Source organism: Pleurodeles waltl, chromosome 11 (assembly GCF_031143425.1).
Source record: "Pleurodeles waltl isolate 20211129_DDA chromosome 11, aPleWal1.hap1.20221129, whole genome shotgun sequence".
Taxonomy (NCBI): domain Eukaryota; kingdom Metazoa; phylum Chordata; class Amphibia; order Caudata; family Salamandridae; genus Pleurodeles; species Pleurodeles waltl.
Window position 1 is genome coordinate 1,025,796,751 of NC_090450.1, and position 26,585 is coordinate 1,025,823,335.

General features: G+C 55.4%; 1 protein-coding gene across 1 annotated transcript in view; it reads left to right on the forward strand.

The window, feature by feature from the left end:
• The window catches only part of DHX37 (DEAH-box helicase 37), a 520,920-nt gene that overhangs the window by 373,829 nt on the left and 120,506 nt on the right, over nt 1-26,585 (forward strand). Inside the window, exons 20-21 of the mRNA XM_069215377.1 lie at nt 2,603-2,727; nt 2,925-3,041. Coding sequence (XP_069071478.1) covers nt 2,603-2,727; nt 2,925-3,041 — 242 coding nt within the window. The remainder of the gene's footprint in view (nt 1-2,602; nt 2,728-2,924; nt 3,042-26,585) is intronic.

Consider the following 26,585-nt stretch of genomic DNA (forward strand, 5'->3'; position numbering starts at 1 on the left):
GATGAACTGGTCAGGGATATTTGCCTACGCTTTTCCTCCTCTCCCTCTCCTTCCTTATCTGGTAAACAAACTCAGTCAAAACAAACTCAAACTCATATTAATAGCACCAACTTGGGCAAGGCAACCCTGGTACACAACGCTGCTAGACCTATCAGTAGTACCACACATCAAACTGCCCAACAGACCGGATCTGTTAACTCAACACAACCAACAGATCAGGCACCCAGATCCAGCATCGCTGAATCTAGCAATCTGGCTCCTGAAATCCTAGAATTCGGACACTTACAACTTACACAAGAGTGTATGGAAGTCATAAAGCAAGCCAGAAGGCCATCCACCAGGCACTGCTATGCAAGTAAATGGAAGAGGTTTGTTTGCTGCTGCCATATTAATCAAATCCAACCATTACACGCAACTCCAAAAGATGTAGTGGGTTACTTGCTTCACTTACAAAAATCTAACCTAGCTTTCTCTTCCATTAAAATACACCTTGCAGCAATATCTGCATACCTGCAGACTACCTATTCAACTTCCCTTTATAGGATACCAGTCATTAAAGCATTCATGCAGGGCCTTAAAAGAATTATTCCACCAAGAACACCACCTGTTCCTTCATGGAACCTAAATGTTGTCCTAACTAGACTTATGGGTCCACCTTTTGAACCCATGCACTCCTGCGAAATACAGTTCCTAACCTGGAAGGTTGCATTCCTCATCGCCATTACTTCCCTAAGAAGAGTAAGCGAGATTCAGGCGTTTACAATACAAGAACCTTTTATACAACTACACAAGAATAAGGTCGTCCTAAGGACTAATTCTAAATTTTTACCAAAGGTTATTTCACCGTTCCATCTAAATCAAACAGTGGAACTTCCAGTGTTCTTCCCACAGCCAGATTCCGTAGCTGAGAGGGCACTACATACATTAGATGTCAAAAGAGCATTAATGTATTACATTGACAGAACTAAAAACATCAGAAAGACTAAACAACTCTTTATTGCATTCCAAAAACCTCATGCAGGAAACCCAATATCAAAACAAGGTATAGCCAGATGGATAGTTAAATGCATCCAAATCTGCTACCTTAAAGCTAAACGACAGCTGCCCATTACACCAAGTGCACACTCAACCAGAAAGAAAGGTGCTACCATGGCCTTTCTAGGAAACATCCCAATGCAAGAAATATGTAAGGCAGCCACATGGTCTACGCCTCACACATTCACCAAGCACTTCTGTGTAGACGTGTTATCCGCACAACAAGCCACAGTAGGGCAAGCCGTATTAAGAACATTGTTTCAGACTACTTCCACTCCTACAGGCTGAGCCACCGCTTTTGGGGAGATAACTGCTTACTAGTCTATGCAAAACATGCGTATCTACAGCGACAGATGCCATCGAACTGAAAATGTCACTTACCCAGTGTACATCTGTTCGTGGCATCAGTCGCTGAAGATTCACATGTGCCCACCCGCCTCCCCGGGAGCCTGTAGCAGTTTGGAAGTTACCTTCAACTATTTGTATATGTATCATCTCAACCTTAAATAGGTGCATACTTAGTCACTCCATTGCATGGGCACTATTACTACAATTCAACTCCTACCTCACCCTCTGCGGGGAAAAACAATCGAAGATGGAGTCGACGCCCATGCGCAATGGAGACAAAAGGAGGAGTCACTCGGTCCCGTGACTCGAAAGACTTCTTCGAAGAAAAACAACTTGTAACACTCCGGCCCAACACCAGATGGCGAGCTATGCAAAACATGCGAATCTACAGCGACTGATGCCACGAACAGATGTACACTGGGTAAGTGACATTTTCATTACCCAGTGTACATCTGTTCGTGGCATCAGTCGCTGGAGATTCACATGTGCCCACCCACCTCCCCGGGAGCCTGTAGCAGTTCGGAAGTTAGCTTCAACTTTGTACATTTGTATATATATTATTTTAACCTTAAATAGGTACATACTTAGTCACTCCATTGCATGGGCACTATTACTACAACACAACTCCTACCTCACCCTCTGCGGGGAAAACAATCGAAGATGGAGTCGACGCCCATGCGCAATGGAGACAGAAGGAGGAGTCACTCGGTCCCGTGACTCGAAAGACTTCTTCGAAGAAAAACAACTTGTAACACTCCGACCCAACACCAGATGGCGAGCTATGCAGAACATGTGAATCTCCAGCGACTGATGCCACGAACAGATGTACACTGGGTAAGTGACATTTTCATTACCTCTTCTGTGATACACTGTTCCACTGCCAGTTTCTATCGTGGCTCCTGATTGTTGTACGGATTCTAGTCAAACCTATGTCAGCACGTCGGGATGGATGATATGGTCTCCATCAAAGTCCTGTCCGGATGAGAGTAGTGTTTTATGTTGTGAGTCCTTAGTATACAAACTCTAAGAGACCAAGTCAATTGCAAGACAGTGAGTAGCTGCGTCTGCGAGCCCCCCCTCCCAATCAAAAGCTCCTGTGACCTAAATAGCACAATCCGTAGATGTGGCCGCGTCTGACGCATCTGCATGGTTTCTCCTGTTACCTTGGTAGGGATACATTTTGACTTCTAGTTTTTTCAAGATGTTCTTCTTTTTTCAGGCCAGCCGTGAGTGAAGACGAGAAGGAGAAACTGAAAGGGAAGAAGGCCAGGGTGCTCCAGATGAAAAGGATTTGGGCTGGTCAGGGGCCCTCACAGGAGCTGGGGGACCTTATGGTGATGTTAGGTACTGATGCTATTTTTCAGCTGATGCTTACGTGCATTTCATGTTTTCTCAATAGTGTTTGAGACCATGGTATTTACAAAGATGACTCTAAACTCTATTGGGTCTCCTGATACAATTTTTAAGTTCTTTAGGATGTCTCATTAAAGGTTGCTTGGGATACGTTTTCCTCTGTGCTTAATCTGTAACTAATGTTTTAGGAGCTGTGGGGGCTTGTGAATTTGCTGGATTTTCTCAAAAGTTTTGCGAAGACAACGGTTTGCGGTACAAAGCCATGCTGGAGATTCGGCGCTTGAGAGGACAGCTGACGACCACAGGTACGAGCTCAGACAGTTTGAAGGCACACAGTAAAGTCTGAGAGGAGAGTTAGCCAGCTGGTGTGCTTTATCCTGAAAATTGGTTTAATTAAGGGAATGTGCTGTATATTGACGTGTTTGTGGCTGCTTTTGTTGGCCTTTTAAACTAAGGATGAGTAGTCATTAGAAAGGGGTTTAATTAAAAAAGTATAAGAGGGCAGTTCTTAGAGACTTGCTGAGGAACATTCAGCCCCGGAGAATCACTAGGATAGAGGCCGGTCTGGTGGGTGATGATTTTGGGAAGGTTGGAATTTAGACTGGCCAAGGCTGAATGCTGATGGTTTCTTCTTGCGGTGGGCGATTAAACAAGGGAATTGTGAGCAGGAGGGAGCCCACATCCTAGCTCTCACCAAACAGGATCTCACCAAACATTCATCAATCAGATAAAATCTTAGAAGCGTTGTGGTGTGTCAGAATGCCACTTTTGAGCTTTGCTTGATCCATGCTCAGAGCACCACTGATCCTCACATTGTCAGTGACCTTATTACTCTGAACCGTCTCTTCTCCTATGACAGGACTGCCCTGTGCCTCAGCTCTTTTGTGGCACTGCTGCCCTGTGTCTCTCCTCTCTTGTGGCACTGCTGCCCTGTGTCTCTTCTCTCTTGTGGCAGTGCTGCCCTGTGTCTCTTCTCTCTTGTGGCAGTGCTGCCCTGTGTCCCTTCTCTCTTGTGGCACTGCTGCCCTGTGCCTCTGCTCTCTTGTGGCATTGCTGCCCTGTGCCTCTGCTCTCTACTGGCAGTGCTGCTCTGTGCCTCTGCTCTCTTGTGGCAATGCTGCCCTGTGCCTCTTCTCTCTTGTGGCATTGCTGCCCTGTGTCTCAGCTCTCTTGTGGCAGTGCTGCCCTGTGCCTCTTCTCTCTTGTGGCAGTGCTGCCCTGTGCCTCTCCTCTCTTGTGGCAGTGCTGCCCTGTGCCTCTGCTTTCTTGTGGCAGTGCTGCCCTGTGCCTCTGTTCTCTTGTGGCAGTGCTGCCCTGTGCCTCTGTTCTCTTGTGGCAGTGCTGCCCTGTGCCTCTTCTCTCTTGTGGCAGTGCTGCCCTGTGCCTCTGCTCTCTTGTGGCAGTGCTGCCCTGTGTCTCTTCTCTCTTGTGGCATTGCTGCCCTGTGCCTCTTCTCTCTTGTGGCATTGCTGCCCTGTGCCTCTTCTCTCTTGTGGCAGTGCTGCCATGTGCCTCTGCTCTTCTGTGGCGGTGCTGCCCTGTGCCTTAGCTCTCTAGTGGCAGTGCTGCCCTGTGCCTTAGCTCTCTTGTGGCAGTGCTGCCCTGTGCCTTAGCTCTCTTGTGGCAGTGCTGCCCTGTGCCTCAGCTCTCTTGTGGCAGTGCTGCCCTATGCCTCAGCTCTCTTGTGGCAGTGCTGCCCTGTGCCTCTGCCCTCTTGTGGCAGTGCTGCCCTGTGCCTCAACTCTCTTGTGGCATTGCTGCCCTGTGCCTCAACTCTCTTGTGGCATTGCTGCCCTGTGCCTCTGCCCTCTTGTGGCAGTGCTGCCCTGTGCCTCTTCTCTCTTGTGGCGGTGCTGCCCTGTGCCTCTTCTCTCTTGTGGCAGTGCTGCCCTGTGCCTCAGTTCTCCTGTGGCAGTGCTGCCCTGTCTCTCTTCTCTCTTGTGGCGGTGCTGCCCTGTGCCTCTTCTCTCTTGTGGCAGTGCTGCCCTGTGCCTCAGCTCTCCTGTGGCAGTGCTGCCCTGTCTCTCTTCTCTCTTGTGGCAGTGCTGTCCTGTCTCTCTTCTCTCTTGTGGCATTACTGCCCCGTGCCTCTGCTCTCTTGTGGCAGTGCTGCCCTTTCATCTCTTGTGGCAGTGCTGCCCTGTGCCTCAGGTCTCTTGTGGCAGTGCTGCCCTGTGCCTCAGGTCTCTTGTGGCAGTGCTGCCCTGTGCCTCTTCTCTCTTGTGGCAGTGCTGCCCTGTGCCTCAGGTCTCTTGTGGCAGTGCTGCCCTGTGCCTCAGGTCTCTTGTGGCAGTGCTGCCCTGTGCCTCAGGTCTCTTGTGGCAGTGCTGCCCTGTGCCTCTGCCCTCTTGTGGCATTGGTGCCCTGTGCCTCTGCCCTCTTGTGGCATTGGTGCCCTGTGCCTCTGCCCTCTTGTGGCATTGGTGCCCTGTGCCTCTGCCCTCTTGTGGCATTACTGCCCTGTGCCTCAGCTCTCTTGTGGCATTACTGCCCTGTGCCTCAGCTCTCTTGTGGCATTACTGCCCTGTGCCTCAGCTCTCTTGTGGCATTACTGCCCTGTGCCTCAGCTCTCTTGTGGCAGTTCTGCCCTGTGCCTCAGCTCTCTTGTGGCATTACTGCCCTGTGCCTCAGCTCTCTTGTGGCAGTGCTGCCCTGTGCCTCTTCTCTCTTGTGGCAGTGCTGCCCTGTGTCTCTTCTCTCTTGTGGCATTGCTGCCCTGTGTCTCTTCTCTCTTGTGGCATTGCTGCCCTGTGCTCTCTTGTGGCAGTGCTGCCCTGTGCCTCAGCTCTCTTGTGGCAGTGCTGCCCTGTGCCTCTTCTCTCTTGTGGCAGTGCTGCCCTGTGCCTCTTCTCTCTTGTGGCAGTGCTGCCCTGTCCTCTCTTGTGGCAGTGCTGCCCTGTGCCTCAGCTCTCTTGTGGCATTTGTAAAGAAATGGCTCCCTGTTGTAGTTACCCCCCACTTTTTGCCTGATACTGATGCTGACTTGACTGAGAAGTGTGCTGGGACCCTGCTAACCAGGCCCCAGCACCAGTGTTCTTTCACCTAAAATGTACCATTGTCTCCACAATTGGCACAACCCTGGCACCCAGGTAAGTCCCTTGTAACTGGTACCCCTGGTACCAAGGGCCCTGATGCCAGGGAAGGTCTCTAAGGGCTGCAGCATGACTTATGCCACCCTAGGGACCCCTCACTCAGCACAGACACACTGCTTGCCAGCTTGTGTGTGCTGGTGGGGAGAAAATGACTAAGTCGACATGGCACTCCCCTCAGGGTGCCATGCCAACCTCACACTGCCTGTGGCATAGGTAAGTCACCCCTCTAGCAGGCCTTACAGCCCTAAGGCAGGGTGCACTATACCACAGGTGAGGGCATAGGTGCATGAGCACTATGCCCCTACAGTGTCTAAGCAAAACCTTAGACATTGTAAGTGCAGGGTAGCCATAAGAGTATATGGGCTGGGAGTCTGTCAGAAAAGAACTCCGCAGCTCCATAATGGCTACACTGAATACTGGGAAGTTTGGTATCAAACTTCTCAGAATAATAAACCCACACTGATGCCAGTGTTGGATTTATTACAAAATGCACACAGAGGGCATCTTAGAGATGCCCCCTGTATTTTACCCCATTGTTCAGTGCAGGACTGACTGGTCTGTGCCAGCCTGCTGCTGAGAGACAAGTTTCTGACCCCATGCGGTGAGAGCCTTTGTGCTCTCTGAGGACAGAAACAAAGCCTGCTCTGGGTGGAGGTGCTTCACACCTCCCCCCTGCAGGAACTGTAACACCTAGCAGTGAGCCTCAAAGGCTCAGGCTTCGTGTTACAATGCCCCAGGGCACTCCAGCCAGTGGAGATGCCCGCCCCTTGGACACAGCCCCCACTTTTGACAGCAAGTCCAGGAGAAATAATGAGAATAACAAGGAGGAGTCACTGGCCAGTCAGGACAGCCCCTAAGGTGTCCTGAGCTGAAGTGACTCTAACTTTTAGAAATCCTCCATCTTGCAGATGGAGGATTCCCCCAATAGGGATAGGAATGTGACCCCCTCCCCTTGGGAGGAGGCACAAAGAGGGTTTACCCACCCTCAGGGCTAGTAGCCATTGGCTACTAACCCCCCAGACCTAAACACGCCCTTAAATTTAGTATTTAAGGGCTCCCCTGAACCTAAGAATTTAGATTCCTGAAACTACAAGAAGAAGAGGACTGCTGAGCTGAAAAACCCCTGCAGAAGAAGAACAGAAGACACCAACTGCTTTGGCCCCAGTCCTACCGGCCTGTCTCCTGCCTTCCAAAGAAACCTGCTCCAGCGACGCTTTCCAAAGGACCAGCGACCTCTGAATCCTCAGAGGACTGCCCTGCTTCAAGAAAGACAAGAAACTCCCGAGGACAGCGGCCCTGCTCCCAAAAGACTGCAACTTTGTTTCAAAGGAGCAGATTTAAAGACCCCTGCAACTCCCCGCAAGAAGCGTGAGACTTGCAACACTGCACCCGGCGACCCCGACTCGACTGGTGGAGAACCAACACCTCAGGGAGGATCCTCCGGCGACTCCGAGACTGTGAGTAACCAAAGTTGTCCCCCCTGAGCCCCCACAGCGACACCTGCAGAGGGAATCCCCAGGCTCCCCTGACCGCGACTGCCTGACTCTGAAATCCCGACGGCTGGAAAAGAACCTGCACCCCCAGCACCTGAAGGAACGGAACTTCAGTGCAGGAGTGACCCCCAGGAGGCCCTCTCCCGTGTCCAGGTGGTGGCTACCCCGAGGAGCCCCCCCCCCCTTTGCCTGCCTGCACCGCTGAAGAGATCCCTTGGTCTCTCATTGAAAACCATTGAAAACCCGATGCGTGTTTGCACACTGCACCCGGCCGCCCCCGCGCTGCTGAGGGTGTACTTTATGTGTGGACTTGTGTCCCCCCCGGTGCCCTACAAAACCCCCCTGGTCTGCCCTCCGAAGACGCGGGTACTTACCTGCTGGCAGACTGGAACCGGGGCACCCCCTTCTCTCCATTGAAGCCTATGCGTTTTGGGCACCACTTTGAACTCTGCACCTGACCGGCCCTGAGCTGCTGGTGTGGTAACTTTGGGGTTGCTCAGAGCCCCCAACGGTGGGCTACCTTGGACCCAAACCTGAGACTTGTAAGTGATTTACTTACCTGCTAAAACTAACAATAACTTACCTCCCCCAGGAACTGTGAAAATTGCACTGTGTCCACTTTTAAAACAGCTATTTGTGTTTTATGTGAAAAGTATATATGCTACTGTAATTATTCAAAGTTCCTAAAGTACTTACCTGCAATACCTTTCAAATGAGATATTACATGTAGAATTTGAACCTGTGGTTCTTAAAATAAACTAAGAAAAGATATTTTTCTATAACAAAACCTATTGGCTGGATTTGTCTCTGAGTGTGTGTTCCTCATTTATTGCCTGTGTGTATGTACAACAAATGCTTAACACTACTCCTTTGATAAGCCTACTGCTCGACCACACTACCACAAAATAGAGCATTAGTATTATCTCTTTTTGCCACTATCTTACCTCTAAGGGGAACCCTTGGACTCTGTGCATACTATTCCTTACTTTGCAATAGTGCATACAGAGCCAACTTCCTACATTGGTGGATCAGCGATGGGGTACAAGACTTTGTATTTGCTGGACTACTCAGCCAATACCTGATCACACGACAAATTCCAAAAATTGTCATTAGAAATTGATTTTTGCAATTTGAACTATTTTTCTAAATTCTTAAAAGACCTGCTAGGGCCTTGTGTTAGATCCCGTTTAGCATTTCTTTTAGAGTTTAAAAGTTTTGTGAAAGTTTGAATTAGAACCTAGAACTAGTTTTAGATTCTTAAAAAGTATTCCAACTTTTAGAAGCATAATGTCTAGTACAGAGATGAATGTGGTGGAACTCGACACCACCCCTTACCTCCATCTTAAGATGAGGGAGCTAAGGTCACTCTGTAAAATAAAGAAAATAACAATGGGCCCCAGACCTTCCAAACTACAGCTCCAGGAGCTGTTGGCAGAGTTTGAAAAGGCCAACCCCTCTGAGGATGGCAACACAGAGGATGATGATAGTGACTTGAAGGGAGATTCCCCCCTACCAGTCCTATTTAGGGAGAACAGGGCCTCTCAAGCCCTGACTCCAAACATAATAGTCAGAGATGCTGCTTCCCTCACAGGAGGGACCAACATCTCTGAAATCACTGAGGATAACTCCAGTGAAGAGGACATCCAGTTAGCCAGGATGGCCAAAAGATTGGCTTTGGAAAAACAGATCCTAGCCATAGAAGGGGAAAGACAAGAGATGGGCCTAGGACCCATCAATGGTGGCAGCAACTTAAATAGGGTCAGAGATTCTCCTGACATGTTGAAAATCCCTAAAGGGATTGAAACTAAATATGAAGATGGTGATGACATCACCAAATGGTTCACAGCTTTTGAGAGGGCTTGTGTAACCAGAAAAGTGAACAAATCTCACTGGGGTGCTCTCCTTTGGGAAATGTTCACAGGAAAGTGTAGGGATAGACTCCTCACACACTCTGGAAAAGATGCAGAATCTTATGACCTCATGAAGGGTACCCTGATTGAGGGCTTTGGATTCTCCCCTGAGGAGTATAGGATTAGATTCAGGGGGGCTAAAAAATCCTCGAGCCAGACCTGGGTTGATTTTGTAGACTACTCAGTGAAAACACTGGATGGTTGGGTAACTGGAAATGAAGTGCATGACTTTGTTGGGCTTTATAATTTGTTTATGAAAGAACACATTTTAAGTAACTGCTTCAATGAAAAGTTGCATCAGTATCTGGTGGACCTAGGTCCAATTTCTCCCCAAGAATTGGGAAAGAAGGCAGACCACTGGGTCAAGACTAGGGTAACCAAAACTTCCACTGGGGGTGACCAAAAGAAAGGGGTTACAAAACCTCCTCAGGAGAAAGTGGGTGACACTAGAAACAAAGAAAAAGAGTCCTCTGTAGGCCCCCAAAAACCAGACCAGGTGGGTGGGCCCCGAGACACAACCCAAAACAAAGGTGGGTACCAGGGTAAGAACTGGGATGCCACTAAGGCATGGTGCCATAACTGTAAACAGACAGGGCACCACACCAAGGACACTTCTTGTCCCAAAAACAAACCCCCTAGCAAAATCCCAGGGGTGACCAGTGTAGCCATTGGGGATGACTCCTCAGATGAGGAGGTCTTCATAGCCTTCAACTGGAAAAAGGGCCCAACAGGTGAGTTGGAGATTCCAGAGGGAAGTAGACACTTCCACCACCTACTGGTGAATGGAATCCCAGCCACTGCCCTGAGAGACACTTGTGCCAGTCACACTATTGTGCATGACAGGCTGGTGTTCTCAAACCAGTACATCCCAGGTGAGACTGCCAGAGTAAGAGTTAGACCAGACAGGGTCACTGATAGGCCTGTGGCTTTTGTGCCCATAGAAGTGGGTGGGACTTTTAGCTGGAGAAGGGTGGTAGTCAGTACAGACCTCCCCCTTGATTGTCTCCTTGGAAATGACTACCCAGAGGTTAGTCAGAGCCCCCAAGAGAGGAACTGGTCCAGTGCCAGTCCTCTCCCAAGGATTCTGGAGGTCCTGCCTCTGCAGTAAATGCAAGTAGGCCCCAGAAGAAAAAGAAAAGAAAACAGTGTAGGAAGGGTGGACAACCTTTAGCCAAGGTTCCAGCAAGCCAAGGAGATTCTGCTCCAGTAGGGGAGAACTCCAAAAGTGGCACTGGTAAAGTCCAACCTGACCCACAAGAAGTCCTGGCTAGTCAGGCAACTGTTAAGCCTGAGTGGGTGGCTCCTCAGCTAACAGAAGAAAGAGTGGAAGAAGGGTGTTTACTACAAGATGTGGTAACCCCCCACTCTAATACAGCAGACAGGCACCCTGAACCCAAAGAAGCCTGTAACTTAGCCCCTTCCCTTGTAGGTGAAGAGCTAAAGGTGTGGTTCTGGGCACTGACAGCTGTCAGTGGCCTCTGCTGGGTGTTAGCCTTTATGGCTGCACTATCCTTGGCATGGTGGTCAGACCCCATGCCAAATAGCAAGTTAGGCCCCCTGACCCTATTGGTCATGGTGGGGTTACTCCAGCTCTGGGTAACCTCTTTGGGTAAGCTAGGGGTGACCCTGGCTAAGATACGATTAGCAGAGGTGGATACCTCTAACCCCAAAATAGAGAAAATGGATGAAGACATTAAAAGCACAGACAAGAGGCAGTTCAGACTAGGTCCTATCACTGTGGAAGTGGGTCAGTTCCCCAAAGGGAATGACCTGAACAGGAGGATGTAAGGCAGAGTAGGCCCTGCAACAAACCAGCCTATTTCCTCTACTCTTCCTCGCCTGACAGACTAGGAAGACTCTCCCAGCTTTGGCTGAGTCTCCTGGCCTGTGGGCTGGGGGGGGTTTGTGTAAAGAAATGGCTCCCTGTTGCAGTTACCCCCCACTTTTTGCCTGATACTGATGCTGACTTGACTGAGAAGTGTGCTGGGACCCTGCTAACCAGGCCCCAGCACCAGTGTTCTTTCACCTAAAATGTACCATTGTCTCCACAATTGGCACAACCCTGGCACCCAGGTAAGTCCCTTGTAACTGGTACCCCTGGTACCAAGGGCCCTGATGCCAGGGAAGGTCTCTAAGGGCTGCAGCATGACTTATGCCACCCTAGGGACCCCTCACTCAGCACAGACACACTGCTTGCCAGCTTGTGTGTGCTGGTGGGGAGAAAATGACTAAGTCGACATGGCACTCCCCTCAGGGTGCCATGCCAACCTCACACTGCCTGTGGCATAGGTAAGTCACCCCTCTAGCAGGCCTTACAGCCCTAAGGCAGGGTGCACTATACCACAGGTGAGGGCATAGGTGCATGAGCACTATGCCCCTACAGTGTCTAAGCAAAACCTTAGACATTGTAAGTGCAGGGTAGCCATAAGAGTATATGGGCTGGGAGTCTGTCAAAAACGAACTCCACAGCTCCATAATGGCTGCACTGAATACTGGGAAGTTTGGTATCAAACTTCTCAAAATAATAAACCCACACTGATGCCAGTGTTGGATTTATTACAAAATGCACACAGAGGGCATCTTAGAGATGCCCCCTGTATTTTACCCCATTGTTCAGTGCAGGACTGACTGGTCTGTGCCAGCCTGCTGCTGAGAGACGAGTTTCTGACCTCATGCGGTGAGAGCCTTTGTGCTCTCTGAGGACAGAAACAAAGCCTGCTCTGGGTGGAGGTGCTTCACACCTCCCCCCTGCAGGAACTGTAACACCTAGCAGTGAGCTTCAAAGGCTCAAGCTTCGTGTTACAATGCCCCAGGGCACTCCAGCCAGTGGAGATGCCCGCCCCCTGGACACAGCCCCCACTTTTGGCGGCAAGTCCAGGAGAAATAATGAGAATAACAAGGAGGAGTCACTGGCCAGTCAGGACAGCCCCTAAGGTGTCCTGAGCTGAAGTGACTCTAACTTTTAGAAATCCTCCATCTTGCAGATGGAGGATTCCCCCAATAGGGATAGGAATGTGACCCCCTCCCCTTGGGAGGAGGCACAAAGAGGGTTTACCCACCCTCAGGGCTAGTAGCCATTGGCTACTAACCCCCCAGACCTAAACACGCCCTTAAATTTAGTATTTAAGGGCTCCCCTGAACCTAAGAATTTAGATTCCTGAAACTACAAGAAGAAGAGGACTGCTGAGCTGAAAAACCCCTGCAGAAGAAGAACAGAAGACACCAACTACTTTGGCCCCAGTCCTACCGGCCTGTCTCCTGCCTTCCAAAGAAACCTGCTCCAGCGACGCTTTCCAAAGGACCAGCGACCTCTGAATCCTCAGAGGACTGCCCTGCTTCAAGAAAGACAAGAAACTCCAGTGGACAGCGGCCCTGCTCCAAAAAGACTGCAACTTTCTTTCAAAGGAGCAGATTTAAAGACCCCTGCAACTCCCCGCAAGAAGCGTGAGACTTGCAACACTGCACCCGGCGACCCCGACTCGACTGGTGGAGAACCAACACCTCAGGGAGGACCCTCCGGCGACTCCGAGACTGTGAGTAACCAAAGTTGTTCCCCCTGAGCCCCCACAGCGACGCCTGCAGAGGGAATCCCCAGGCTCCCCCTTGACCGCGACTGCCTGACTCTGAAATCCCGACGGCTGGAAAAGACCCTGCACCCGCAGCCTCCAGCACCTGAAGGAACGGAACTTCAGTGCAGGAGTGACCCCCACGAGGCCCTCTTCTGTGTCCAGGTGGTGGCTACCCCGAGGAGCCCCCCCCCTTGCCTGCCTGCACCGCTGAAGAGATCCCTTGGTCTCTCATTGAAAACCATTGAAAACCCGACGCGTGTTTGCACACTGCACCCGGCCGCCCCCGCGCTGCTGAGGGTGTACTTTCTGTGTGGACTTGTGTCCCCCCTGGTGCCCTACAAAACCCCCCTGGTCTGCCCTCCGAAGACGCGGGTACTTACCTGCTGGCAGACTGGAACCGGGGCACCCCCTTCTCTCCATTGAAGCCTATGCGTTTTGGGCACCACTTTGAACTCTGCACCTGACCGGCCCTGTGCTGCTGGTGTGGTAACTTTGGGGCTGCTCTGAACCCCCAAAGGTGGGCTACCTTGGACCCAAACCTGAGACTTGTAAGTGATTTACTTACCTGCTAAAACTAACAATAACTTACCTCCCCCAGGAACTGTGAAAATTGCACTGTGTCCACTTTTAAAACACCTATTTGTGTTTTATGTGAAAAGTATATATGCTACTGTAATTATTCAAAGTTCCTAAAGTACTTACCTGCAATACCTTTCAAATGAGATATTACATGTAGAATTTGAACCTGTGGTTCTTAAAATAAACTAAGAAAAGATATTTTTCTATAACAAAACCTATTGGCTTGATTTGTCTCTGAGTGTGTGTTCCTCATTTATTGCCTGTGTGTATGTACAACAAATGCTTAACACTACTCCTTTGATAAGCCTACTGCTCGACCACACTACCACAAAATAGAGCATTAGTATTATCTCTTTTTGCCACTATCTTACCTCTAAGGGGAACCCTTGGACTCTGTGCATACTATTCCTTACTTTGAAATAGTGCATACAGAGCCAACTTCCTAAAGCATTGCTGCCCTGTGCCTCAGCTCTCTTGTGGCAGTGCTGCCCCTGTGCCTCAGCTCTCTTGTGGCATTGCTGCCCTGTGCCTCAGCTCTCTTGTGGCATTACTGCCCTGTGCCTCAGCTCTCTTGTGGCATTACTGCCCTGTCTCTCTTCTCTCTTGTGGCAGTGCTGCCCTGTCCTCTCTTGTGGCAGTGCTGCCCTGTGCCTCTGCCCTCTTGTGGCAGTGCTGCCCTGTGCCTCTGCCCTCTTGTGGCATTGGTGCCCTGTGCCTCAGCTCTCTACTGGCAGTGCTGCCCTGTGCCTCTGCTCTCTACTGGCAGTGCTGCCCTGTGCCTATGCTCTCTTCCTGCAGTGCTGCCCTGTGCCTCTCCTCTCTTGCTGCAGTGCTGCCCTGTGCCTCTGCTCTCTTGCTGCAGTGCTGCCCTGTACCTCTGCTCTCTTGTGGCAGTGCTGCCCTATGTCTCTTCTCTCTTGTGGCACTGCTGCCCTGTGCCTCTGCTCTCTTGTGGCAGTGCTGCCCTATGTCTCTTCTCTCTTGTGGCACTGCTGCCCTATGCCTCTGCTCTCTTGTGGCAGTGCTGCCCTGTGCCTCTGCCCTCTTGTGGCATTGGTGCCCTGTGCCTCAGCTCTCTACTGGCAGTGCTGCCCTGTGCCTCTGCTCTCTTCCTGCAGTGCTGCCCTGTGCCTCTGCTCTCTTCCTGCAGTGCTGCCCTGTGCCTCTGCTCTCTTGCTGCAGTGCTGCCCTGTGCCTCTGCTCTCTTGCTGCAGTGCTGCCCTGTGCCTCTGCTCTCTTGCTGCAGTGCTGCCCTGTGCCTCTGCTCTCTTGTGGCAGTGCTGCCCTATGTCTCTTCTCTCTTGTGGCACTGCTGCCCTGTGCCTCTGCTCTCTTGTGGCAGTGCTGCCCTGTGCCTCTGCCCTCTTGTGGCATTGGTGCCCTGTGCCTCAGCTCTCTACTGGCAGTGCTGCCCTGTGCCTCTGCTCTCTACTGGCAGTGCTGCCCTGTGCCTCTGCTCTCTACTGGCAGTGCTGCCCTGTGCCTCAGCTCTCTTGTGGCAGTGCTGCCCTGTGCCTCAGCTCTCTTGTGGCAGTGCTGCCCTGTGTCTCTACACTCAAGTGGCAGTGCTGCCCTGTGCCTGTGCTCTCTTGTGGCAGTGCTGCCCTGTGCTCTCTTGTGGCAGTGCTGCCCTGTGCTCTCTTGTGGCAGTGCTGCCCTGTGCCTCAGCTCTCTTGTGGCATTGCTGCCCTGTGCCTCAGCTCTCTTGTGGCATTGCTGCCCTGTGCCTCAGCTCTCTTGTGGCATTGCTGCCCTGTGCCTCAGCTCTCTTGTGGCATTGCTGCCCTGTGCCTCAGCTCTCTTGTGGCATTGCTGCCCTGTGCCTCAGCTCTCTTGTGGCATTGCTGCCCTGTGCCTCAGCTCTCTTGTGGCATTGCTGCCCTGTGCCTCAGCTCTCTTGTGGCAGTGCTGCCCTGTGCCTCAGCTCTCTTGTGGCAGTGCTGCCCTGTGCCTCAGCTCTCTTGTGGCAGTGCTGCCCTGTGCCTCAGCTCTCTTGTGGCAGTGCTGCCCTGTGCCTCAGCTCTCTTGTGGCAGTGCTGCCCTTTGCCTCAGCTCTCTTGTGGCAGTGCTGCCCCGTGCCTCTTCTCCCTTGTGGCAGTGCTGCCCTGTGCCTCTGCTCTCTTGTGGCAGTGCTGCCCTGTACCCCAGCTCTCTTGTGGCAGTGCTGCCTTGTGCCTCTTTTCTCTTGTGGCAGTGCTGCCCTGTCCTCTCTTGTGGCAGTGCTGCCCTGTGCCTCTGCCCTCTTGTGGCATTGGTGCCCTGTGCCTCAGCTCTCTACTGGCAGTGCTGCCCTGTGCCTCTGCTCTCTACTGGCAGTGCTGCCCTCTGCCTCTGCTCTCTTGCTGCAGTGCTGCCCTGTGCCTCTGCTCTCTTGCTGCAGTGCTGCCCTGTGCCTCTGCTCTCTTGCTGCAGTGCTGCCCTGCGCCTCTGCTCTCTTGTGGCAGTGCTGCCCTATCTCTTCTCTCTTGTGGCACTGCTGCCCTGTGCCTCTGCTCTCTTGTGGCACTGCTGCCCTGTGCCTCTGCTCTCTTGTGGCACTGCTGCCCTGTGCCTTTGCCCTCTTGTGGCATTGGTGCCCTGTGCCTCAGCTCTCTTGTGGCAGTGCTGCCCTGTGCCTCAGCTCTCTACTGGCAGTGCTGCCCTGTGCCTCAGCTCTCTAGTGGCAGTGCTGCCCTGTGCCTCTGCTCTCTACTGGCAGTGCTGCCCTGTGTCTCTACACTCAAGTGGCAGTGCTGCCCTGTGCCTGTGCTCTCTGGTGGCAGTGCTCCTCTGTGCTCTCTTGTGGCAGTGCTGCCCTGTGCTCTCTTGTGGCAGTGCTGCCCTGTGCTCTCTTGTGGCAGTGCTGCCCTGTGCTCTCTTGTGGCAGTGCTGCCCTGTGCTCTCTTGTGGCAGTGCTGCCCTGTGCCTCAGCTCTCTTGTGGCAGTGCTGCCCTGTGCCTCAGCTCTCTTGTGGCATTGCTGCCCTGTGCCTCAGCTCTCTTGTGGCAGTGCTGCCCTGTGCTCTCTTGTGGCAGTGCTGCCCTGTGCTCTCTTGTGGCAGTGCTGCCCTGTGCCTCAGCTCTCTTGTGGCATTGCTGCCCTGTGCCTCAGCTCTCTTGTGGCATTGCTGCCCTGTGCCTCAGCTCTCTTGTGGCATTGCTGCCCTGTGCCTCAGCTCTCTTGTGGCATTGCTGCCCTGTGCCTCAGCTCTCTTGTGGCATTGCTGCCCTGTGCCTCAGCTCTCTTGTGGCATTGCTGCCCTGTGCCTCAGCTCTCTTGTGGCATTGCTGCCCTGTGCCTCAGCTCTCTTGTGGCAGTGCTGCCCTGTGCCTCAGCTCTCTTGTGGCAGTGCTGCCCTGTGCCTCAGCTCTCTTGTGGCAGTGCTGCCCTGTGCCTCAGCTCTCTTGTGGCAGTGCTGCCCTGTGCCTCAGCTCTCTTGTGGCAGTGCTGCCCTTTGCCTCAGCTCTCTTGTGGCAGTGCTGCCCCGTGCCTCTTCTCCCTTGTGGCAGTGCTGCCCTGTGCCCCAGCTCTCTTGTGGCAGTGCTGCCTTGTGCCTCTTTTCTCTTGTGGCAGTGCTGCCCTGTCCTCTCTTGTGGCAGTGCTGCCCTGTGCCTCTGCCCTCTTGTGGCATTGGTGCCCTGTGCCTCAGCTCTCTACTGGCAGTGCTGCCCTGTGCCTCTGCTCTCTACTGGCAGTGCTGCCCTCTGCCTCTGCTCTCTTGCTGCAGTGCTGCCCTGTGCCTCTGCTCTCTTGCTGCAGTGCTGCCCTGCGCCTCTGCTCTCTTGTGGCAGTGCTGCCCTATGTCTCTTCTCTCTTGTGGCACTGCTGCCCTGTGCCTCTGCTCTCTTGTGGCACTGCTGCCCTGTGCCTTTGCCCTCTTGTGGCATTGGTGCCCTGTGCCTCAGCTCTCTTGTGGCAGTGCTGCCCTGTGCCTCAGCTCTCTACTGGCAGTGCTGCCCTGTGCCTCAGCTCTCTAGTGGCAGTGCTGCCCTGTGCCTCTGCTCTCTACTGGCAGTGCTGCCCTGTGCCTCAGCTCTCTTGTGGCAGTGCTGCCCTGTGTCTCTACACTCAAGTGGCAGTGCTGCCCTGTGCCTGTGCTCTCTGGTGGCAGTGCTCCTCTGTGCTCTCTTGTGGCAGTGCTGCCCTGTGCTCTCTTGTGGCAGTGCTGCCCTGTGCTCTCTTGTGGCAGTGCTGCCCTGTGCCTCAGCTCTCTTGTGGCAGTGCTGCCCTGTGCCTCAGCTCTCTTGTGGCATTGCTGCCCTGTGCCTCAGCTCTCTTGTGGCATTGCTGCCCTGTGCCTCAGCTCTCTTGTGGCAGTGCTGCCCTGTGCCTCAGCTCTCTTGTGGCATTGCTGCCCTGTGCCTCAGCTCTCTTGTGGCAGTGCTGCCCTGTGCCTCAGCTCTCTTGTGGAAGTGCTGCCCTGTGCCTCAGCTCTCTTGTGGCAGTGCTGCCCTGTGCCTCAGCTCTCTTGTGGCAGTGCTGCCCTGTGCCTCAGCTCTCTTGTGGCAGTGCTGCCCTGTGCCTCAGCTCTCTTGTGGCAGTGCTGCCCTGTGCCTCAGCTCTCTTGTGGCAGTGCTGCCCTGTGCCTCAGCTCTCTTGTGGCAGTGCTGCCCTTTGCCTCTTCTCCCTTGTGGCAGTGCTGCCCTGTGCCTCTTCTCCCTTGTGGCAGTGCTGCCCTGTGCCTCTGCTCTCTTGTGGCAGTGCTGCCCTGTGCCTCTGCTCTCTTGTGGCAGTGCTGCCCTGTGCCTCAGCTCTCTTGTGGCAGTGCTGCCCTGTGCCCCAGCTCTCTTGTGGCAGTGCTGCCCTGTGCCTCAGCTCTCTTGTGGCAGTGCTGCCCTGTGCCTCAGCTCTCTTGTGGCAATGCTGCCCTGTGCCTCAGCTCTCTTGTGGCAGTGCTGCCCTGTGCCTCTGCCCTCTTGTGGCATTGGTGCCCTGTGCCTTTTCTCTCTTGTGGCATTGCTTCCCTGTCCCTCTGCTCTCTTGTGGCATTGCTGCCCTGTCCCTCTGCTCTCTTGTGGCATTGCTGCCCTGTGCCTCTGCTCTCTACTGGCAGTGCTGCCCTGTGCCTCTTCTCTCTTGTGGCATTGCTGCCCTGTGCCTTTTCTCTCTTGTGGCATTGCTTCCCTGTCCCTCTGCTCTCTTGTGGCATTGCTGCCCTGTGCCTTTTCTCTCTTGTGGCACTGCTCCCCTGTGCCTCTGCTCTCTTGTGGCAGTGCTGCCCTGTGCCTCTGCCCTCTTGTGGCAGTGCTGCCCTGTGCCTCTTCTCTCTTGTGGCGGTGCTGCCCTGTGCCTCTTCTCTCTTGTGGCGGTGCTGCCCTGTGCCTCTTCTCTCTTGTGGCAGTGCTGCCCTGTGCCTCAGCTCTCCTGTGGCGGTGCTGCCCTGTCTCTCTTCTCTCTTGTGGCGGTGCTGCCCTGTGCCTCTTCTCTCTTGTGGCAGTGCTGCCCTGTGCCTCAGCTCTCTTGTGGCAGTGCTGCCCTGTGCCTCAGCTCTCTTGTGGCATTACTGCCCTGTGCCTCTGCTCTCTTGTGGCAGTGCTGCCCCTGTGCCTCTTCTCTCTTGTGGCAGGGCTGCCCTGTCTCTCTTCTCTCTTGTGGCAGTGCTGCCCTGTGCCTCTGCCCTCTTGTGGCAGTGCTGCCCTGTGCCTCTGCCCTCTTGTGGCAGTGCTGCCCTGTGCCTCTGCCCTCTTGTGGCAGTGCTGCCCTGTGCCTCAGGTCTCTAGTGGCAGTGCTGCCCTGTGCCTCTGCTCTCTGGTGGCATTGCTGCCCTGTGCTTTTTCTCTCGTGGCATTGCTGCCCTGTGCCTCTGCTCTCTTGCTGCAGTGCTGCCCTGTACCTCTGCTCTCTTGTGGCAGTGCTGCCCTGTGCCTCTGCCCTCTTGTGGCAGTGCTGCCCTGTGCCTCAGGTCTCTAGTGGCAGTGCTGCCCTGTGCCTCTGCTCTCTTCCTGCAGTGCTGCCCTGTGCCTCTCCTCTCTTGCTGCAGTGCTGCCCTGTGCCTCTGCTCTCTTGCTGCAGTGCTGCCCTGTACCTCTGCTCTCTTGTGGCAGTGCTGCCCTATGTCTCTTCTCTCTTGTGGCACTGCTGCCCTGTGCCTCTGCTCTCTTGTGGCAGTGCTGCCCTATGTCTCTTCTCTCTTGTGGCACTGCTGCCCTATGCCTCTGCTCTCTTGTGGCAGTGCTGCCCTGTGCCTCTGCCCTCTTGTGGCATTGGTGCCCTGTGCCTCAGCTCTCTACTGGCAGTGCTGCCCTGTGCCTCTGCTCTCTTCCTGCAGTGCTGCCCTGTGCCTCTGCTCTCTTCCTGCAGTGCTGCCCTGTGCCTCTGCTCTCTTGCTGCAGTGCTGCCCTGTGCCTCTGCTCTCTTGCTGCAGTGCTGCCCTGTGCCTCTGCTCTCTTGTGGCAGTGCTGCCCTATGTCTCTTCTCTCTTGTGGCACTGCTGCCCTGTGCCTCTGCTCTCTTGTGGCAGTGCTGCCCTGTGCCTCTGCCCTCTTGTGGCATTGGTGCCCTGTGCCTCAGCTCTCTACTGGCAGTGCTGCCCTGTGCCTCTGCTCTCTACTGGCAGTGCTGCCCTGTGCCTCTGCTCTCTACTGGCAGTGCTGCCCTGTGCCTCAGCTCTCTTGTGGCAGTGCTGCCCTGTGCCTCAGCTCTCTTGTGGCAGTGCTGCCCTGTGTCTCTACACTCAAGTGGCAGTGCTGCCCTGTGCCTGTGCTCTCTTGTGGCAGTGCTGCCCTGTGCTCTCTTGTGGCAGTGCTGCCCTGTGCTCTCTTGTGGCAGTGCTGCCCTGTGCCTCAGCTCTCTTGTGGCATTGCTGCCCTGTGCCTCAGCTCTCTTGTGGCATTGCTGCCCTGTGCCTCAGCTCTCTTGTGGCATTGCTGCCCTGTGCCTCAGCTCTCTTGTGGCATTGCTGCCCTGTGCCTCAGCTCTCTTGTGGCATTGCTGCCCTGTGCCTCAGCTCTCTTGTGGCATTGCTGCCCTGTGCCTCAGCTCTCTTGTGGCATTGCTGCCCTGTGCCTCAGCTCTCTTGTGGCAGTGCTGCCCTGTGCCTCAGCTCTCTTGTGGCAGTGCTGCCCTGTGCCTCAGCTCTCTTGTGGCAGTGCTGCCCTGTGCCTCAGCTCTCTTGTGGCAGTGCTGCCCTGTGCCTCAGCTCTCTTGTGGCAGTGCTGCCCTTTGCCTCAGCTCTCTTGTGGCAGTGCTGCCCCGTGCCTCTTCTCCCTTGTGGCAGTGCTGCCCTGTGCCTCTGCTCTCTTGTGGCAGTGCTGCCCTGTGCCCCAGCTCTCTTGTGGCAGTGCTGCCTTGTGCCTCTTTTCTCTTGTGGCAGTGCTGCCCTGTCCTCTCTTGTGGCAGTGCTGCCCTGTGCCTCTGCCCTCTTGTGGCATTGGTGCCCTGTGCCTCAGCTCTCTACTGGCAGTGCTGCCCTGTGCCTCTGCTCTCTACTGGCAGTGCTGCCCTCTGCCTCTGCTCTCTTGCTGCAGTGCTGCCCTGTGCCTCTGCTCTCTTGCTGCAGTGCTGCCCTGTGCCTCTGCTCTCTTGCTGCAGTGCTGCCCTGCGCCTCTGCTCTCTTGTGGCAGTGCTGCCCTATCTCTTCTCTCTTGTGGCACTGCTGCCCTGTGCCTCTGCTCTCTTGTGGCACTGCTGCCCTGTGCCTTTGCCCTCTTGTGGCATTGGTGCCCTGTGCCTCAGCTCTCTTGTGGCAGTGCTGCCCTGTGCCTCAGCTCTCTACTGGCAGTGCTGCCCTGTGCCTCAGCTCTCTAGTGGCAGTGCTGCCCTGTGCCTCTGCTCTCTACTGGCAGTGCTGCCCTGTGCCTCAGCTCTCTTGTGGCAGTGCTGCCCTGTGTCTCTACACTCAAGTGGCAGTGCTGCCCTGTGCCTGTGCTCTCTGGTGGCAGTGCTCCTCTGTGCTCTCTTGTGGCAGTGCTGCCCTGTGCTCTCTTGTGGCAGTGCTGCCCTGTGCTCTCTTGTGGCAGTGCTGCCCTGTGCCTCAGCTCTCTTGTGGCAGTGCTGGCCTGTGCCTCAGCTCTCTTGTGGCATTGCTGCCCTGTGCCTCAGCTCTCTTGTGGCAGTGCTGCCCTGTGCTCTCTTGTGGCAGTGCTGCCCTGTGCTCTCTTGTGGCAGTGCTGCCCTGTGCCTCAGCTCTCTTGTGGCATTGCTGCCCTGTGCCTCAGCTCTCTTGTGGCATTGCTGCCCTGTGCCTCAGCTCTCTTGTGGCATTGCTGCCCTGTGCCTCAGCTCTCTTGTGGCATTGCTGCCCTGTGCCTCAGCTCTCTTGTGGCATTGCTGCCCTGTGCCTCAGCTCTCTTGTGGCATTGCTGCCCTGTGCCTCAGCTCTCTTGTGGCATTGCTGCCCTGTGCCTCAGCTCTCTTGTGGCAGTGCTGCCCTGTGCCTCAGCTCTCTTGTGGCAGTGCTGCCCTGTGCCTCAGCTCTCTTGTGGCAGTGCTGCCCTGTGCCTCAGCTCTCTTGTGGCAGTGCTGCCCTGTGCCTCAGCTCTCTTGTGGCAGTGCTGCCCTTTGCCTCAGCTCTCTTGTGGCAGTGCTGCCCCGTGCCTCTTCTCCCTTGTGGCAGTGCTGCCCTGTGCCCCAGCTCTCTTGTGGCAGTGCTGCCTTGTGCCTCTTTTCTCTTGTGGCAGTGCTGCCCTGTCCTCTCTTGTGGCAGTGCTGCCCTGTGCCTCTGCCCTCTTGTGGCATTGGTGCCCTGTGCCTCAGCTCTCTACTGGCAGTGCTGCCCTGTGCCTCTGCTCTCTACTGGCAGTGCTGCCCTCTGCCTCTGCTCTCTTGCTGCAGTGCTGCCCTGTGCCTCTGCTCTCTTGCTGCAGTGCTGCCCTGTGCCTCTGCTCTCTTGCTGCAGTGCTGCCCTGCGCCTCTGCTCTCTTGTGGCAGTGCTGCCCTATGTCTCTTCTCTCTTGTGGCACTGCTGCCCTGTGCCTCTGCTCTCTTGTGGCACTGCTGCCCTGTGCCTTTGCCCTCTTGTGGCATTGGTGCCCTGTGCCTCAGCTCTCTTGTGGCAGTGCTGCCCTGTGCCTCAGCTCTCTACTGGCAGTGCTGCCCTGTGCCTCAGCTCTCTAGTGGCAGTGCTGCCCTGTGCCTCTGCTCTCTACTGGCAGTGCTGCCCTGTGCCTCAGCTCTCTTGTGGCAGTGCTGCCCTGTGTCTCTACACTCAAGTGGCAGTGCTGCCCTGTGCCTGTGCTCTCTGGTGGCAGTGCTCCTCTGTGCTCTCTTGTGGCAGTGCTGCCCTGTGCTCTCTTGTGGCAGTGCTGCCCTGTGCTCTCTTGTGGCAGTGCTGCCCTGTGCCTCAGCTCTCTTGTGGCAGTGCTGCCCTGTGCCTCAGCTCTCTTGTGGCATTGCTGCCCTGTGCCTCAGCTCTCTTGTGGCATTGCTGCCCTGTGCCTCAGCTCTCTTGTGGCAGTGCTGCCCTGTGCCTCAGCTCTCTTGTGGCATTGCTGCCCTGTGCCTCAGCTCTCTTGTGGCAGTGCTGCCCTGTGCCTCAGCTCTCTTGTGGAAGTGCTGCCCTGTGCCTCAGCTCTCTTGTGGCAGTGCTGCCCTGTGCCTCAGCTCTCTTGTGGCAGTGCTGCCCTGTGCCTCAGCTCTCTTGTGGCAGTGCTGCCCTGTGCCTCAGCTCTCTTGTGGCAGTGCTGCCCTGTGCCTCAGCTCTCTTGTGGCAGTGCTGCCCTGTGCCTCAGCTCTCTTGTGGCAGTGCTGCCCTTTGCCTCTTCTCCCTTGTGGCAGTGCTGCCCTGTGCCTCTTCTCCCTTGTGGCAGTGCTGCCCTGTGCCTCTGCTCTCTTGTGGCAGTGCTGCCCTGTGCCTCTGCTCTCTTGTGGCAGTGCTGCCCTGTGCCCCAGCTCTCTTGTGGCAGTGCTGCCCTGTGCCTCAGCTCTCTTGTGGCAGTGCTGCCCTGTGCCCCAGCTCTCTTGTGGCAGTGCTGCCCTGTGCCTCAGCTCTCTTGTGGCAATGCTGCCCTGTGCCTCAGCTCTCTTGTGGCAGTGCTGCCCTGTGCCTCTGCCCTCTTGTGGCATTGGTGCCCTGTGCCTTTTCTCTCTTGTGGCATTGCTTCCCTGTCCCTCTGCTCTCTTGTGGCATTGCTGCCCTGTCCCTCTGCTCTCTTGTGGCATTGCTGCCCTGTGCCTCTGCTCTCTACTGGCAGTGCTGCCCTGTGCCTCTTCTCTCTTGTGGCATTGCTGCCCTGTGCCTTTTCTCTCTTGTGGCATTGCTTCCCTGTCCCTCTGCTCTCTTGTGGCATTGCTGCCCTGTGCCTTTTCTCTCTTGTGGCACTGCTCCCCTGTGCCTCTGCTCTCTTGTGGCAGTGCTGCCCTGTGCCTCTGCCCTCTTGTGGCAGTGCTGCCCTGTGCCTCTTCTCTCTTGTGGCGGTGCTGCCCTGTGCCTCTTCTCTCTTGTGGCGGTGCTGCCCTGTGCCTCTTCTCTCTTGTGGCAGTGCTGCCCTGTGCCTCAGCTCTCCTGTGGCGGTGCTGCCCTGTCTCTCTTCTCTCTTGTGGCGGTGCTGCCCTGTGCCTCTTCTCTCTTGTGGCAGTGCTGCCCTGTGCCTCAGCTCTCTTGTGGCAGTGCTGCCCTGTGCCTCAGCTCTCTTGTGGCATTACTGCCCTGTGCCTCTGCTCTCTTGTGGCAGTGCTGCCCCTGTGCCTCTTCTCTCTTGTGGCAGGGCTGCCCTGTCTCTCTTCTCTCTTGTGGCAGTGCTGCCCTGTGCCTCTGCCCTCTTGTGGCAGTGCTGCCCTGTGCCTCTGCCCTCTTGTGGCAGTGCTGCCCTGTGCCTCTGCCCTCTTGTGGCAGTGCTGCCCTGTGCCTCAGGTCTCTAGTGGCAGTGCTGCCCTGTGCCTCTGCTCTCTGGTGGCATTGCTGCCCTGTGCTTTTTCTCTCGTGGCATTGCTGCCCTGTGCCTTTTCTCTCTTGTGGCATTGCTGCCCTGTCCTTCTGCTCTCTTGTGGCATTGCTGCCCTGTGCCTCTTCTCTCTTGTGGCACTGCTCCCCTGTGCCTCTGCTCTCTTGTGGCAGTGCTGCCCTGTGCCTCTGCTCTCTTGTGGCAGTGCTGCCCTGTGCCTCTCCCCTCTTGTGGCAGTGCTGCCCTGTGCCTCTCCCCTCTTGTGGCAGTGCTGCCCTGTGCCTCTGCTCTCTTGTGGCGGTGCTGCCCTGTGCCTCTTCTCTCTTGTGGCGGTGCTGCCCTGTGCCTCTTCTCTCTTGCGGCGGTGCTGCCCTGTGCCTCTGCTCTCTTGTGGCAGTGCTGCCCTGTGTCTCTTCTCTCTTATGGCAGTGCTGCCCTATGTCTCTTCTCTCTTGTGGCGGTGCTGCCCTGTGCCTCAGCTCTTGTGGCTTTGCTGCCCTGTGCCTCAGCTCTCTTGTGACAGTGCTGCCCTGTGCCTCAGCTCTCACGTGGCAGTGCTGCCCTGTGCCTCAGCTCTCTTGTGGCATTACTGCCCTGTGCCTCTGCTCTCTTGTGGCAGTGCTGCCCTGTGCCTCTGCCCTCTTGTGGCAGTGCTGCCCTGTGCCTCTTCTCTCTTGTGGCGGTGCTGCCCTGTGCCTCTGCTCTCTTGCTGCAGTGCTGCCCTGTGCCTCTGCTCTCTTGCTGCAGTGCTGCCCTGTGCCTCAGCTCTCCTGTGGCGGTGCTGCCCTGTCTCTCTTCTCTCTTGTGGCGGTGCTGCCCTGTGCCTCTTCTCTCTTGTGGCAGTGCTGCCCTGTGCCTCTTCTCTCTTGTGGCAGTGCTGCCCTGTGCCGCTGCCCTGTGCCTCTGCCCTCTTGTGGCAGTGCTGCCCTGTGCCTCTGCCCTCTTGTGGCAGTGCTGCCCTGTGCCTCTGCCCTCTTGTGGCAGTGCTGCCCTGTGCCTCTGCCCTCTTGTGGCAGTGCTGCCCTGTGCCTCTGCCCTCTTGTGGCAGTGCTGCCCTGTGCCTCTGCCCTCTTGTGGCAGTGCTGCCCTGTGCCTCTGCTCTCTTGTGGCAGTGCTGCCCTGTGCCTCAGCTCTCTTGTGGCAGTGCTGCCCTGTGCCTCAGCTCTCTTGTGGCAGTGCTGCCCTGTGCCTCAGCTCTCTTGTGGCAGTGCTGCCCTGTGCCTCAGCTCTCTTGTGGCAGTGCTGCCCTGTGCCTCAGCTCTCTTGTGGCAGTGCTGCCCTGTGCCTCAGCTCTCTTGTGGCAGTGCTGCCCTGTGCCTCTGCCCTCTTGTGGCATTGGTGCCCTGTGCCTCTTCTCTCTTGTGGCATTGCTGCCCTGTGCCTCAGCTCTCTTGTGGCATTGCTGCCCTGTGCCTCAGCTCTCTTGTGGCATTGCTGCCCTGTGCCTCAGCTCTCTTGTGGCATTGCTGCCCTGTGCCTCAGCTCTCTTGTGGCATTGCTGCCCTGTGCCTCAGCTCTCTTGTGGCATTGCTGCCCTGTGCCTCAGCTCTCTTGTGGCATTGCTGCCCTGTGCCTCAGCTCTCTTGTGGCAGTGCTGCCCTGTGCCTCAGCTCTCTTGTGGCAGTGCTGCCCTGTGCCTCAGCTCTCTTGTGGCAGTGCTGCCCTTTGCCTCAGCTCTCTTGTGGCAGTGCTGCCCTGTGCCTCTTCTCCCTTGTGGCAGTGCTGCCCTGTGCCTCTGCTCTCTTGTGGCAGTGCTGCCCTGTGCCTCTGCTCTCTTGTGGCAGTGCTGCCCTGTGCCTCTGCTCTCTTGTGGCAGTGCTGCCCTGTGCCTCAGCTCTCTTGTGGCAGTGCTGCCCTGTGCCCCAGCTCTCTTGTGGCAGTGCTGCCTTGTGCCTCTTTTCTCTTGTGGCAGTGCTGCCCTGTCCTCTCTTGTGGCAGTGCTGCCCTGTGCCTCTGCCCTCTTGTGGCATTGGTGCCCTGTGCCTCAGCTCTCTACTGGCAGTGCTGCCCTGTGCCTCTGCTCTCTACTGGCAGTGCTGCCCTGTGCCTCTGCTCTCTTGCTGCAGTGCTGCCCTGTGCCTCTGCTCTCTTGCTGCAGTGCTGCCCTGTGCCTCTGCTCTCTTGCTGCAGTGCTGCCCTGTGCCTCTGCTCTCTTGCTGCAGTGCTGCCCTGTGCCTCTGCTCTCTTGTGGCAGTGCTGCCCTATGTCTCTTCTCTCTTGTGGCACTGCTGCCCTGTGCCTCTGCTCTCTTGTGGCACTGCTGCCCTGTGCCTTTGCCCTCTTGTGGCATTGGTGCCCTGTGCCTCAGCTCTCTTGTGGCAGTGCTGCCCTGTGCCTCAGCTCTCTACTGGCAGTGCTGCCCTGTGCCTCAGCTCTCTAGTGGCAGTGCTGCCCTGTGCCTCTGCTC